This window comes from Papilio machaon, chromosome W (genome assembly GCF_912999745.1).
Source record: "Papilio machaon chromosome W, ilPapMach1.1, whole genome shotgun sequence".
Classification (NCBI taxonomy): Eukaryota; Metazoa; Arthropoda; class Insecta; order Lepidoptera; family Papilionidae; genus Papilio; species Papilio machaon.
Window position 1 is genome coordinate 7,860,981 of NC_060015.1, and position 16,175 is coordinate 7,877,155.

At 43.7% G+C, this 16,175-nt stretch overlaps 1 protein-coding gene across 1 annotated transcript in view; it reads right to left on the reverse strand.

The window, feature by feature from the left end:
- The window catches only part of LOC106715878 (protein furry), a 160,702-nt gene extending 144,551 nt beyond the window's left edge, over nt 1-16,151 (reverse strand). The window contains 7 exon segments of the mRNA XM_045685603.1: nt 12,283-12,404; nt 12,698-12,771; nt 13,417-13,616; nt 14,115-14,326; nt 14,851-15,034; nt 15,178-15,799; nt 16,148-16,151. Coding sequence (XP_045541559.1) covers nt 12,283-12,404; nt 12,698-12,771; nt 13,417-13,616; nt 14,115-14,326; nt 14,851-15,034; nt 15,178-15,799; nt 16,148-16,151 — 1,418 coding nt within the window.
- Nucleotides 16,152-16,175: the final 24 nt, after the last annotated feature.

Sequence of the window (16,175 nt, forward strand, 5' to 3'; positions counted from 1 at the left end):
ATCTAACACTACTTGCAAATACGCATTCTTTAAATCCAATTTAGTAAACTGTTCGCCACCACTTAACGCTGCAAACAACTCTTCTGTGCGCGGTAAAGGATAGTGAAAATCTTTTAATAAAGGATTTACTGTAACTTTATAATCTCCACAAATCCTAATTGTTCCATCGCGCTTAATTATAGGTACAATGGGCGTTCCATAGTCGGACCTATCCACTTTATAAATAATTCCCTCCGCTTGTAAGCGTTCTAACTCGCGCTCGACGGGTGAGCGCAATGCTAACGGCAGTGGACGGGCCTTGCAAAATATCGGCGTTGTATCTTTCAAATGTAATTTAATTTTTGTTTTGAATGTGCCTACCCCGTTACCGAATACGTCAGGAAATTCATTTCGTAAATTTATAAGTAGCGAATCGGCCGGCAGACCTATTTTATTTATATTAATGGCATCTAAATTAAATTTTCGTAGCCACACACGGCCTAACAGCGGCGGACCGCCGCGCGCGATAACAAACAAAGGTAACTCGGTCGTCCCGCTCCCACTCGTTACTCGCACTGTGACGTAACCGAGCGGAACGATCGCCTCGCCCGTGTACGACTGCAATTTAATATTATGTTTTTTAATAGGTAAATTATAAAAATATTTGTCATAAAAATCTTTTGACACCGCCGAGATTCTGCTGCCCGTATCTATTTCGAAAACCATGTTTATATTTTCTACACGCAATGTACAATGGTAAGGTCCATCCGTAACATTATTACTAACGGATATGATATGATGTAAACAATCACTCGCATCGCTCGCCGAGTCACAACTATCAATATAATTATGAAGTTTCGATCTTCCGCCGTCAGCCCTATAAGCATTTTTTTTACACATTTTGGCCAAGTGACCTATATTGTAACACTTATGACATTTATACGACTTATAGCTACACTTATCTGCCGTGTGGTCGTCCTTGCCGCAGCGCCAGCAAGCGGGGCGCCGCGACGGTGTGGCCCCCGTGGCCACGCGATGCAGGCCGCCTGCCTGCTCGAGTCCCGAAGCTCCCGGCGCCGACGCCTGGCCGTCGCCGCCGGCCGCTTCCGCATGCCTCTCAGCTGCTTCCAGCGCAAGCGCCAACTCCACCGCCTTTTTGTAATCCAATGTGGATTCCGCGAACAGACGAGACCGCATCACTTCATTTCGAAGTCCAGAGACGAATTGATCTCTAATATTTTCTTCAAGCGTAGCTCCAAAATTGCAATGCTTCGCTAAGTGCTTTAAATTTTGCAGAAACACGCTTATCGGTTCATTCTCGGTCTGTCGCCTTTGTCTAAACAGGTGCCTTTCGGCTATCTCCGATCTTTTTGGTTCGAGATGATTTCCGACAAGTTCGACCAGAGCTTGGAAAGACTTGGTCTCCGGATGCATGGGCGCACACAGGTCACACATCAGCTCGTACGTGGCCGCTCCGACATGCGTGAGTAGTGTTGCGACGTGTAGATCTTCTCTGATGTCGTTAAGTAAAATGAATTGCTTAACGAGACGAACGTACGCACTCCAGTTGTTACGATCGTTAATATCGTATTCGTGCAACTTTCCGAAAGGCATATTTAACACTATAAACCCGAAATACAAACAAAAAAAAATACTCGTCGCCAGTTGTAATATATGGTGTCAATCAAACGGCGGTTTGCTGGGGACTGATTTATTTTACGAAACCAGTAGGGTAGGTTAATATAACCTACCCACATTTACAATAATACATTACAACATCCCTCTCCAGATAAAATATAATGCAAAGCAATAACAATAGAACAAACTTAAGTAACTGGTCAACAAAAGAAAAACTGGATTAATATAAACGTAAATTGGTTGCCAAAACAGCGTAAAAGTAACAAAGTTATTATCATACACACCGTTCTTAAAATGTTGTCCGTTCGAAGTAGTGAAACAAATTATGTAGAATTTGGAATAATTACAAAAAAAAAACTTACATTTAATCGTTGGCGTTAACATCTACACACCAATTTTGTATAGTAAAAAAAAATCTTAATGCTAACGGTTAACACATATAAATGTTTATTTTATATTTATGAATTATAATGTAGTAGGAAAAGTAAATAAAAAAAAATAAACAATACTGTTCAGACAAGAGAGATAACATTAATGTATTAAAGGTAATGGGAATACTTGTACACAGTACTGTGTGCATTTTATTTAAAGTCTTATTATTTTATTTTTCGTGGCCTTAAATTATAACGCTTTTGCTCTGGTGTTGGAGTGGAGATTGAAAGCTCCGGCGAGAGATTAGTTTCGAACGAAGATGTACACGGAATTTCATGTGTTCTCGCGGCGATATTCGGATTATCGATTTCGCGCGCCCCTGGTACTCCCGTTTCAGCAATGTCGTCCACTTGTACGTGCGAACGCTCACTATCTTCATTCGTTTCATTTTGAATAGGAACATGCCAAGAGTGACGCGAATTTTTCTTAGGAATTATTTGATCAATATGGCGGGTATTTATCTTATCACCTGTATTAACCGCATAGGTAACCTTGCCCGTGCGTTCTGTCACTATGCCCTCCATCCATTTATCTCCTCTCCCGTAATTCCTAACGAGTACGGCGTCGCCGACAGCGAGGACGCGCGCACTTCCCCCCGCGTGCTGCCGCTGCTTGCTTTGCGCGCGCGCCACGGCCTCGCCGGTGGCGGCAGCAGGCCGCAGCAGATCCAGACGCGTGCGCAGCCTCCGTCCGATCATGGCCACAGCAGGTTCGCGTTGCGTGCTGCAATGTGTACTGTTGCGATATTGCATTAAAAATTTGCTTAACGCGCGGTCGATATTTTCGCCCTCTAATTGGGCTTTCTTGATGACCTTTTTCACGGTCTTCACTGCATTTTCTGCCGCCCCATTGCTTGACGGATGGTACGGTGCCGTCACGATATGGTCTACACAATTTTTCTTCAAAAACTCCTCAAATTCACGAGAAGTGAAAGGTGGCCCTCCATCCGTAACCATTTGTCTAGGAAGACCAAATCTAGCGAATAATTCTCTGAATTTATTTTCCACCGTAGACGCAGATGTCCCGCCACTCATATGGAATATCTCGATCCACTTAGAATGAGCGTCGATGACGAGTAAGTAATGTCGACCACCATGTTGTAGGAAGTCCGCGTGCAAACGGGTCCACGGTTCCGACGGCCATGCATAGGGCACGGGCGCGGCGCGTGGCGGCGCGTCTCTCTGATCGCGGCACACGGCGCACGTGCGTGCGCGTTCCTCCAGGTCAGCGTCGAGTCGCGGCCACCACACGTAGCCGCGAGCAATTTGCTTCATTCTCACCATGCCCACGTGGCCTGCGTGGACCTCCTCCACTATTTGTTTGCGCAAAGTACCCGGTATGACCACCCGGTACCCCCACACAATGCATCCATGATCGACGTGTAACTCCTCTTTGCGATGAAAATATGGCTTCTCGCCTTCGATTTCGGTCTGGTGTGGCCAACCGCTCACGATATATCCATATATCTTTCTTAATATGACATCTTTCGCCGTATCCTTTGCCACGTCCCTGTGGCTAAGAGGGAAACTGTCTTCTACGAAATGTAAGTAAGTCGCGGCGTCGTCCTCCTCCATCGACTTACTGGACGCTGGCTGAGGTAGACGGGACAAGCCATCAGCATTGCCATTTTTATCTGTCGATACAAAGACGATGTCGAAGTCGTATGCCGCCAGACGAACAGCATACCTCTGCAGTCGACTAGCCGCCGTTTGGGGTATGCCGTGTTTCGGTCCGAAGATGTATGTGAGTGCCTTGTGATCGCTCCGAAGAGTAAATTTACGTCCAAACAAATATTGATGGTGTCTGCTTACCCCGTAAACTATCGCCAGTGCTTCTTTGTCGATCTGGCTGTAGCGCCGCTCCGCATCAGTGAGTGTGCGCGAAGCGCAGCTAACGATTCGCTCGCTGCCGTCGGGCATGCGATGCGCCAGCACGGCACCCAGACCGTACGCGCTGCTGTCTACGGCGAGTACCAGCGGTAACGTAGGCGAGTAGTGCGCGAGCGCGGGCCCGCTAACCAGCTTCTCTTTAACCGCTTCAAATGCCCGCTCGCAATCCCTATTCCAACACCATTTGCTACCTTTCGCCAATAACTTATACAGTGGATTTAACAATGTGCTCATGTTCGGAATGAAGCGCGAATAATAATTAATTAAGCCTAAAGCTGCTCGAAGTTGTGATACATTTTTCGGCACAGGTAAATTTACAATGGCGGATACTTTATTTTTATCTGTATGTACTCCATTTTTATCAATTCTATATCCTAAATATGAAATTTCATCCATAAAAAACTCACATTTTTCAAATTTAATACGTAAACCCGCTTCCTCTAACCGAGACAATACCTCTTTAACATTTTGTAAATGATGCTCTCTGTTGCGCCCGGTGATACATATATCGTCAATAAATGCTACAACACAATCTAATCCGCTTAGAGTTTCCTCAATTAATTTTTGGAACATCTCCGGCAGACATTTTAAACCAAACGGGGCCCTTCGATACACAAAAACACCCATATGTGTTGTTATAGCCGTTAGTGGTTGCGAAGCTTCATCTAACACTACTTGCAAATACGCATTCTTTAAATCCAATTTAGTAAACTGTTCGCCACCACTTAACGCTGCAAACAACTCTTCTGTGCGCGGTAAAGGATAGTGAAAATCTTTTAATAAAGGATTTACTGTAACTTTATAATCTCCACAAATCCTAATTGTTCCATCGCGCTTAATTATAGGTACAATGGGCGTTCCATAGTCGGACCTATCCACTTTATAAATAATTCCCTCCGCTTGTAAGCGTTCTAACTCGCGCTCGACGGGTGAGCGCAATGCTAACGGCAGTGGACGGGCCTTGCAAAATATCGGCGTTGTATCTTTCAAATGTAATTTAATTTTTGTTTTGAATGTGCCTACCCCGTTACCGAATACGTCAGGAAATTCATTTCGTAAATTTATAAGTAGCGAATCGGCCGGCAGACCTATTTTATTTATATTAATGGCATCTAAATTAAATTTTCGTAGCCACACACGGCCTAACAGCGGCGGACCGCCGCGCGCGATAACAAACAAAGGTAACTCGGTCGTCCCGCTCCCACTCGTTACTCGCACTGTGACGTAACCGAGCGGAACGATCGCCTCGCCCGTGTACGACTGCAATTTAATATTATGTTTTTTAATAGGTAAATTATAAAAATATTTGTCATAAAAATCTTTTGACACCGCCGAGATTCTGCTGCCCGTATCTATTTCGAAAACCATGTTTATATTTTCTACACGCAATGTACAATGGTAAGGTCCATCCGTAACATTATTACTAACGGATATGATATGATGTAAACAATCACTCGCATCGCTCGCCGAGTCACAACTATCAATATAATTATGAAGTTTCGATCTTCCGCCGTCAGCCCTATAAGCATTTTTTTTACACATTTTGGCCAAGTGACCTATATTGTAACACTTATGACATTTATACGACTTATAGCTACACTTATCTGCCGTGTGGTCGTCCTTGCCGCAGCGCCAGCAAGCGGGGCGCCGCGACGGTGTGGCCCCCGTGGCCACGCGATGCAGGCCGCCTGCCTGCTCGAGTCCCGAAGCTCCCGGCGCCGACGCCTGGCCGTCGCCGCCGGCCGCTTCCGCATGCCTCTCAGCTGCTTCCAGCGCAAGCGCCAACTCCACCGCCTTTTTGTAATCCAATGTGGATTCCGCGAACAGACGAGACCGCATCACTTCATTTCGAAGTCCAGAGACGAATTGATCTCTAATATTTTCTTCAAGCGTAGCTCCAAAATTGCAATGCTTCGCTAAGTGCTTTAAATTTTGCAGAAACACGCTTATCGGTTCATTCTCGGTCTGTCGCCTTTGTCTAAACAGGTGCCTTTCGGCTATCTCCGATCTTTTTGGTTCGAGATGATTTCCGACAAGTTCGACCAGAGCTTGGAAAGACTTGGTCTCCGGATGCATGGGCGCACACAGGTCACACATCAGCTCGTACGTGGCCGCTCCGACATGCGTGAGTAGTGTTGCGACGTGTAGATCTTCTCTGATGTCGTTAAGTAAAATGAATTGCTTAACGAGACGAACGTACGCACTCCAGTTGTTACGATCGTTAATATCGTATTCGTGCAACTTTCCGAAAGGCATATTTAACACTATAAACCCGAAATACAAACAAAAAAAAATACTCGTCGCCAGTTGTAATATATGGTGTCAATCAAACGGCGGTTTGCTGGGGACTGATTTATTTTACGAAACCAGTAGGGTAGGTTAATATAACCTACCCACATTTACAATAATACATTACAACATCCCTCTCCAGATAAAATATAATGCAAAGCAATAACAATAGAACAAACTTAAGTAACTGGTCAACAAAAGAAAAACTGGATTAATATAAACGTAAATTGGTTGCCAAAACAGCGTAAAAGTAACAAAGTTATTATCATACACACCGTTCTTAAAATGTTGTCCGTTCGAAGTAGTGAAACAAATTATGTAGAATTTGGAATAATTACAAAAAAAAAACTTACATTTAATCGTTGGCGTTAACATCTACACACCAATTTTGTATAGTAAAAAAAAATCTTAATGCTAACGGTTAACACATATAAATGTTTATTTTATATTTATGAATTATAATGTAGTAGGAAAAGTAAATAAAAAAAAATAAACAATACTGTTCAGACAAGAGAGATAACATTAATGTATTAAAGGTAATGGGAATACTTGTACACAGTACTGTGTGCATTTTATTTAAAGTCTTATTATTTTATTTTTCGTGGCCTTAAATTATAACGCTTTTGCTCTGGTGTTGGAGTGGAGATTGAAAGCTCCGGCGAGAGATTAGTTTCGAACGAAGATGTACACGGAATTTCATGTGTTCTCGCGGCGATATTCGGATTATCGATTTCGCGCGCCCCTGGTACTCCCGTTTCAGCAATGTCGTCCACTTGTACGTGCGAACGCTCACTATCTTCATTCGTTTCATTTTGAATAGGAACATGCCAAGAGTGACGCGAATTTTTCTTAGGAATTATTTGATCAATATGGCGGGTATTTATCTTATCACCTGTATTAACCGCATAGGTAACCTTGCCCGTGCGTTCTGTCACTATGCCCTCCATCCATTTATCTCCTCTCCCGTAATTCCTAACGAGTACGGCGTCGCCGACAGCGAGGACGCGCGCACTTCCCCCCGCGTGCTGCCGCTGCTTGCTTTGCGCGCGCGCCACGGCCTCGCCGGTGGCGGCAGCAGGCCGCAGCAGATCCAGACGCGTGCGCAGCCTCCGTCCGATCATGGCCACAGCAGGTTCGCGTTGCGTGCTGCAATGTGTACTGTTGCGATATTGCATTAAAAATTTGCTTAACGCGCGGTCGATATTTTCGCCCTCTAATTGGGCTTTCTTGATGACCTTTTTCACGGTCTTCACTGCATTTTCTGCCGCCCCATTGCTTGACGGATGGTACGGTGCCGTCACGATATGGTCTACACAATTTTTCTTCAAAAACTCCTCAAATTCACGAGAAGTGAAAGGTGGCCCTCCATCCGTAACCATTTGTCTAGGAAGACCAAATCTAGCGAATAATTCTCTGAATTTATTTTCCACCGTAGACGCAGATGTCCCGCCACTCATATGGAATATCTCGATCCACTTAGAATGAGCGTCGATGACGAGTAAGTAATGTCGACCACCATGTTGTAGGAAGTCCGCGTGCAAACGGGTCCACGGTTCCGACGGCCATGCATAGGGCACGGGCGCGGCGCGTGGCGGCGCGTCTCTCTGATCGCGGCACACGGCGCACGTGCGTGCGCGTTCCTCCAGGTCAGCGTCGAGTCGCGGCCACCACACGTAGCCGCGAGCAATTTGCTTCATTCTCACCATGCCCACGTGGCCTGCGTGGACCTCCTCCACTATTTGTTTGCGCAAAGTACCCGGTATGACCACCCGGTACCCCCACACAATGCATCCATGATCGACGTGTAACTCCTCTTTGCGATGAAAATATGGCTTCTCGCCTTCGATTTCGGTCTGGTGTGGCCAACCGCTCACGATATATCCATATATCTTTCTTAATATGACATCTTTCGCCGTATCCTTTGCCACGTCCCTGTGGCTAAGAGGGAAACTGTCTTCTACGAAATGTAAGTAAGTCGCGGCGTCGTCCTCCTCCATCGACTTACTGGACGCTGGCTGAGGTAGACGGGACAAGCCATCAGCATTGCCATTTTTATCTGTCGATACAAAGACGATGTCGAAGTCGTATGCCGCCAGACGAACAGCATACCTCTGCAGTCGACTAGCCGCCGTTTGGGGTATGCCGTGTTTCGGTCCGAAGATGTATGTGAGTGCCTTGTGATCGCTCCGAAGAGTAAATTTACGTCCAAACAAATATTGATGGTGTCTGCTTACCCCGTAAACTATCGCCAGTGCTTCTTTGTCGATCTGGCTGTAGCGCCGCTCCGCATCAGTGAGTGTGCGCGAAGCGCAGCTAACGATTCGCTCGCTGCCGTCGGGCATGCGATGCGCCAGCACGGCACCCAGACCGTACGCGCTGCTGTCTACGGCGAGTACCAGCGGTAACGTAGGCGAGTAGTGCGCGAGCGCGGGCCCGCTAACCAGCTTCTCTTTAACCGCTTCAAATGCCCGCTCGCAATCCCTATTCCAACACCATTTGCTACCTTTCGCCAATAACTTATACAGTGGATTTAACAATGTGCTCATGTTCGGAATGAAGCGCGAATAATAATTAATTAAGCCTAAAGCTGCTCGAAGTTGTGATACATTTTTCGGCACAGGTAAATTTACAATGGCGGATACTTTATTTTTATCTGTATGTACTCCATTTTTATCAATTCTATATCCTAAATATGAAATTTCATCCATAAAAAACTCACATTTTTCAAATTTAATACGTAAACCCGCTTCCTCTAACCGAGACAATACCTCTTTAACATTTTGTAAATGATGCTCTCTGTTGCGCCCGGTGATACATATATCGTCAATAAATGCTACAACACAATCTAATCCGCTTAGAGTTTCCTCAATTAATTTTTGGAACATCTCCGGCAGACATTTTAAACCAAACGGGGCCCTTCGATACACAAAAACACCCATATGTGTTGTTATAGCCGTTAGTGGTTGCGAAGCTTCATCTAACACTACTTGCAAATACGCATTCTTTAAATCCAATTTAGTAAACTGTTCGCCACCACTTAACGCTGCAAACAACTCTTCTGTGCGCGGTAAAGGATAGTGAAAATCTTTTAATAAAGGATTTACTGTAACTTTATAATCTCCACAAATCCTAATTGTTCCATCGCGCTTAATTATAGGTACAATGGGCGTTCCATAGTCGGACCTATCCACTTTATAAATAATTCCCTCCGCTTGTAAGCGTTCTAACTCGCGCTCGACGGGTGAGCGCAATGCTAACGGCAGTGGACGGGCCTTGCAAAATATCGGCGTTGTATCTTTCAAATGTAATTTAATTTTTGTTTTGAATGTGCCTACCCCGTTACCGAATACGTCAGGAAATTCATTTCGTAAATTTATAAGTAGCGAATCGGCCGGCAGACCTATTTTATTTATATTAATGGCATCTAAATTAAATTTTCGTAGCCACACACGGCCTAACAGCGGCGGACCGCCGCGCGCGATAACAAACAAAGGTAACTCGGTCGTCCCGCTCCCACTCGTTACTCGCACTGTGACGTAACCGAGCGGAACGATCGCCTCGCCCGTGTACGACTGCAATTTTATATTATGTTTTTTAATAGGTAAATTATAAAAATATTTGTCATAAAAATCTTTTGACACCGCCGAGATTCTGCTGCCCGTATCTATTTCGAAAACCATGTTTATATTTTCTACACGCAATGTACAATGGTAAGGTCCATCCGTAACATTATTACTAACGGATATGATATGATGTAAACAATCACTCGCATCGCTCGCCGAGTCACAACTATCAATATAATTATGAAGTTTCGATCTTCCGCCGTCAGCCCTATAAGCATTTTTTTTACACATTTTGGCCAAGTGACCTATATTGTAACACTTATGACATTTATACGACTTATAGCTACACTTATCTGCCGTGTGGTCGTCCTTGCCGCAGCGCCAGCAAGCGGGGCGCCGCGACGGTGTGGCCCCCGTGGCCACGCGATGCAGGCCGCCTGCCTGCTCGAGTCCCGAAGCTCCCGGCGCCGACGCCTGGCCGTCGCCGCCGGCCGCTTCCGCATGCCTCTCAGCTGCTTCCAGCGCAAGCGCCAACTCCACCGCCTTTTTGTAATCCAATGTGGATTCCGCGAACAGACGAGACCGCATCACTTCATTTCGAAGTCCAGAGACGAATTGATCTCTAATATTTTCTTCAAGCGTAGCTCCAAAATTGCAATGCTTCGCTAAGTGCTTTAAATTTTGCAGAAACACGCTTATCGGTTCATTCTCGGTCTGTCGCCTTTGTCTAAACAGGTGCCTTTCGGCTATCTCCGATCTTTTTGGTTCGAGATGATTTCCGACAAGTTCGACCAGAGCTTGGAAAGACTTGGTCTCCGGATGCATGGGCGCACACAGGTCACACATCAGCTCGTACGTGGCCGCTCCGACATGCGTGAGTAGTGTTGCGACGTGTAGATCTTCTCTGATGTCGTTAAGTAAAATGAATTGCTTAACGAGACGAACGTACGCACTCCAGTTGTTACGATCGTTAATATCGTATTCGTGCAACTTTCCGAAAGGCATATTTAACACTATAAACCCGAAATACAAACAAAAAAAAATACTCGTCGCCAGTTGTAATATATGGTGTCAATCAAACGGCGGTTTGCTGGGGACTGATTTATTTTACGAAACCAGTAGGGTAGGTTAATATAACCTAACCCACATTTACAATAATACATTACAACATCCCTCTCCAGATAAAATATAATGCAAAGCAATAACAATAGAACAAACTTAAGTAACTGGTCAACAAAAGAAAAACTGGATTAATATAAACGTAAATTGGTTGCCAAAACAGCGTAAAAGTACTGCGACAGCCCCGCAATACAGAATAGAGTGTGTTTCTGCTAAGCTACTACTAGCATCAAAATACGGCGCTAGTAGTGCGTTCATTTGATTTACAATAGCCAAACTACCCCTATGAATAGGCAAACGCGGTAACCGCGATCTACTTAATGTAGGGACATCTTTAAATTCCTTAATGGCCTCCTCCAAAGTTCTCCTCATATGCTCATTATCCTGGCTACTTACGTTCTCAGCTATAGCATCACTTGTGCCTACGTTTAACGGTGCTATTGGCGACTGGCTACACAGTCGACGTTTAGCGGCACCGTAGGTGCAGACTCCGTGTCGCTAAAGCTAGAACGTATTTCAGTGCGTAGACGGTCAAGAACGGAGTCATCCAGCCGACGCGACCGCAGTATGACCCGCACTTGAACCGATAAGCGCTGAGCCGTGACGGCGGTATTGTGAGGTTTGTTTCCAGCTCTGTTGCCTGGTAATACGCGCGCATGACACTCTCGCTTAGTTCTGAAGTCCATCTCATGCGGCGCACTACACCGCCGGTGGCGAGGGCAGGGTGCGGGATGCGTCCCGCAGGCCCCGAGCCCGAGCGTGCCGACGGTGGCCGTCCACGGCCCCGCACAGGTCTTCGTGGCGGGGTGGACGGCGCTGGCTCCTCCTCACTAGCGGTCGGGGACTCATCTTCATCCGACGTTGATGGTATTAGGCTCAGCGAGGTGAGCGCAGCAGGTCTTAGGCGTGCGCATCTCCGACGCGGCTCATTTTGTCCTCTGAATTATGGTTCCTGTATCTTCATCCTATGGTTTTTTGTTGTGAATATTGATATATTCTCTTTTGACATGTTATGTGTCATACGTATGATTCGGTTTTTACAAGTTTTTTGATGTTGCACGCTTTTAGTATTGCTTTATATAGTTCACAAATGATTTAAATCCTTTTTGAAAATGTTCCTGTATTTGTTTTCCTGTATATTGGATTTAAATCAAATTTTAAAATTTTACATTACAAAATGCAGTGACATTTTTCGGTGACGGCGGCTGTCATTATTATTATTATTACTACTACTATACACGGTCTGTTTTATAATCGGTTTTCAATCAGCTGCATTTTTAATCGACATCAATCTTCGGTCCGTGTATGACGAATGTATTGATTGTTAGGAACAGTTCTTGTATAGCATCCCTTATTGTATTCAATATACTTACGCTGGTTCTATAATGGTGTAGAGTGCATGTATTCTAGCGTGCAGTATTGGCCAAGCCTGAAGTACGGTGGCCGGACAACGAGAAGGGACACGACTTCGCTCCAATAGGCCATACAGAATTACCTAGAAAATAATATTTATTTAATATAAACACACACGACTATTTTGCATTCTATAAGATTCATTAGGAATTAATGTGTGGAATTAAAAAAAAACTTAGTATTTTTTCTTCCAGACTATGTTCTACATCTGTCTCAAATATCATAGACATCCTTTAAGCTGTTATGAAGATACCCAGTAACAAACAAACATCCATACAAACTTTCGTATTCATAATATTAAGTAAGTAAATATAATACAATTTCAAATTGTATCAATTATTTAAGAGTGGTTCCACTGATATAATTGAAGCTCACCTCCCAGGGATCAGCTCCGTTAGTAGAACTGGAACTCCAGCTGTTCTTAGTTGATGTATCATCATGTTGTATACCTGTAAAATATACAAATTTAAATAACTCATATCTATATATATAAAAGAAAGTCGCGTTAGTTACACTATTTATAACTCAAGATCGGTCGAACTGATTTAGCTGAAAATTTATGGGGATGGCATTAGCTTAGAACTACGAGAAGGACATAGGAACTTTTTTATCTTGTGTGCATTTTTTTTTATTCCGCGCGGACGGAGTCGCTCGTAAAAGCTAGTAACTCATACATAAATAAGAAGCATATTTAAGGAACTTTAGGGCATCTTGATATTCCATTATGATTCTTAAGCAACACAAAAGCATTGGAACATTTTAAACTAACGCCATCTATATTCAAATCAAAGACACCATCTTATGTATTTTATTTTCATCATCATCAGCTCACTATACGTCTCCACTGAGGGGCTAGGAGTCGCCCCAAGTTAAGGATGACTAGGCCTTAGTCAACCACAGGCAAATGCGGGTTGACTTCACACATATCTTCTCAGATATGTGCAGCATCACGATGTTTCCTTCACCGTAAGAAAGTCGGATAAATGTACATATGTAAATCGAAAAACACATTGGTACATGGCGGGATCTGAACCCAGGACCTGCAGATTGAAAATCAATTTTGAAGTTATTTAACTTAATTCCTAGTAAGTTACCGGCAGTCCATACGGCGTGGCTACGCTCCGCTATCCACACGAGGTCCGGCTGACCCGCGGCTAGTATCGCTTGCTTCTCAGCAGGAGGCAGCAGCGGTAGACATTTTTCAGCAAAGTACGGCACATGCGCGTCCGCAGCGTCGATTAAAGCTGGCTCTTCACGTGTTAGTTGTAGCTTATCGAGTAAATACTTTATTTCCCTAATAAAATAAATATATTATGAAAATAAGGACACTAAAAATCATTTAATATGGTTATATTATGCAGAAAGATGATTATAACTTAAACAAAAAATGTGAACCGTCATGGGACGCCTGGCAGATGTGAAACATCGTGTATACCTCGGTATAGCGTGGCGACCCGTCGCCACGGCAAGCTTCGCCACGCCAACAATTCGGTTTACAAGTGAGCCTATAGATGTTTCACATCAAAAAGTATGTTGAATGTATGATGGCTGACAAATGTACAGGAAGACTGAAGAAAGTATGTATGGATTGTGTGAAAGAGTATATGTTTAAGAAGGGAGTAAATTTACGACGACTGATAGAGATGCATAAAGAGAAGTACCTAGTATGCCTAACCCAGTAAGGGTAAGAACAAGTTGATGATGAAAGACATGAAAAACCATTGCATATATATCAATAAAATACTAAGATAAATTATTTTATAGTTTAAACAAGAAACAGCTGAACCGTTACCTCAGTATATGTACAGCCAATCTCCTAGGATATGACTTGCATTGACACAGCATGACCAGACCTAGAGCCTCCGCACCTCTGAGCACAGACACCAGTGGCTCGTGCTTTATAGGTGTCGCGGGCACGGTCACCACAGGCTCTCCGTTCTTCCAGCTTGTTATCAACTGGAGCAGCATACGTAGACCATTCTCAACCAACTGAGGTGTAGTATCCTGAAATGTCGCGTTTAAAAAATGACAAAGATATAATATACTAGCTGTTGCCCGCGACTCCGTCCGCGCGCAGTTAATAAGCTTATATGACACGTTCGTAGATTTACCATAGCGGCGCCATCTATTGATTACTTACTCAACCCAGTCGAAAGGTATCGACATCTGTTAGAATCATTTGGAGTTAACAGATAATTGTGACTGTCAAATAATAACAGACAAATAATTAGCAATAAATTAAAATTGCGACTATAATTTGAGATTTAAACTATCCTATCTCTCAAGTTGGATCGAACTGCACATGGTGTGCGAATTTTATTATAATCGGTTAAGTGGTTTAGGAGTCCATTGAGGACAAACATTGTGACACGAGATTTATATATATTAAGACAGTGTGTCAAACTTATATGACCCGGTAAAATTCATCTTCACAGTCAGTCTTGTGGTTCATTATACACTTTACAATTTGATCCAATTTTATTAAATACAATGTATTTAGTAATTACTTGACATAAAGTAAAAAATACCTGTACATCCTTGGCGAGGAACTGCGTGAAGCCAGCGAGCACATCCTGCCTCCACTCCGGAAAGTCAACGATCAGGGTCTGGAGGCTCTGAAAGGACAGACCCCGGAGTTCCTCGTCCATGTGCACCGTCAGTCGGCACAGCAAGTCTACCAGCTCACTAGAACTCATACCCTCGGGGATAAGCCTACATGGAGAAACGAAATGTTTGAAAAAAAAATTTAATACTTTTTTTCTTTCTTTACTCATATTTAGTGACAATTTTTTCATTTAATAATAATAATAAGGTTAATTAAATTCATTACTTTGCACTAATTTGTGAATACTTACCGTGGGATTGCAGCAACACAAGTCCTGAACAAATCAATCCTAGGCTTCCTCTCGCCCGTATTTATCTCTTGTTCTTTGGTAACATTCTGTGTATTTGTCAACATCAATGGCCTGCCGTAGTGGGCATCCAATGCTCTCAATATCTCCACCAACACACGTCGGACGTACGGAAAGTAAGCACTCATACCAATAGACCTTGCCGTTTCATCGGTCAACATTTTATTCAAAAAAGTCTTTTTAACTCTCAAAGTGTTACCAGATGGTAAAGTGCCCGAGGTCCGTGGCATTGGTGGTTCACCTTCTTTCTGTTGAAGGCTATCAGCGACGACCAAAAACGCTCGAAGACCGATTGACATTCTTTCAGGTGTCATAATTATCTTGATCGGTCTTCCCACCATAAGTAGATCGAATACTATTTCTCTCATAGCGAAATCTAATCGTTCCTGGGCTATGAACTGAATGATCTTGACGAATATATTCAAAGGAGTGTCCCGAGGTACCACACCTTTGGAACCCTTCGGGAACAAAGAGTTGACAATGCTCTGCAGACGGGAATGTGTGGCCGAGTTGCTCTCACACTTGATTCTTATCATGTAGACCCAAAGCAGACGGTATAGTGCTTCTGGAATATTAGATTTAGGTTAAAAGCAAGCTTTAAATTTGTCACGAATAATACGGAAATAACTAAATCTACATATATATAAAAGAAAGTCGTGTTAGTTACACTTTTTATAACTCAAGAACGGCTGAATCGATTTGACTGAAAATTGGTGGGCAGGTAGCTTAGAACCAGGAAACGGACATAGGATCATTTTTACCCCGTTTTCTATTTTTAACTCTAGTAGGTAAAAGCTAGTTTTTAATAAATGGATGAGAGGATTCACATAAAAAGGATATATCTTCGTCATATTCGTCTCTCTATCCATCAAATCCACTTCCCTTCCCTTCCTTATGAGAAAAGAATGAACACTCATCAGACAATAGACACCTGTCTTCTG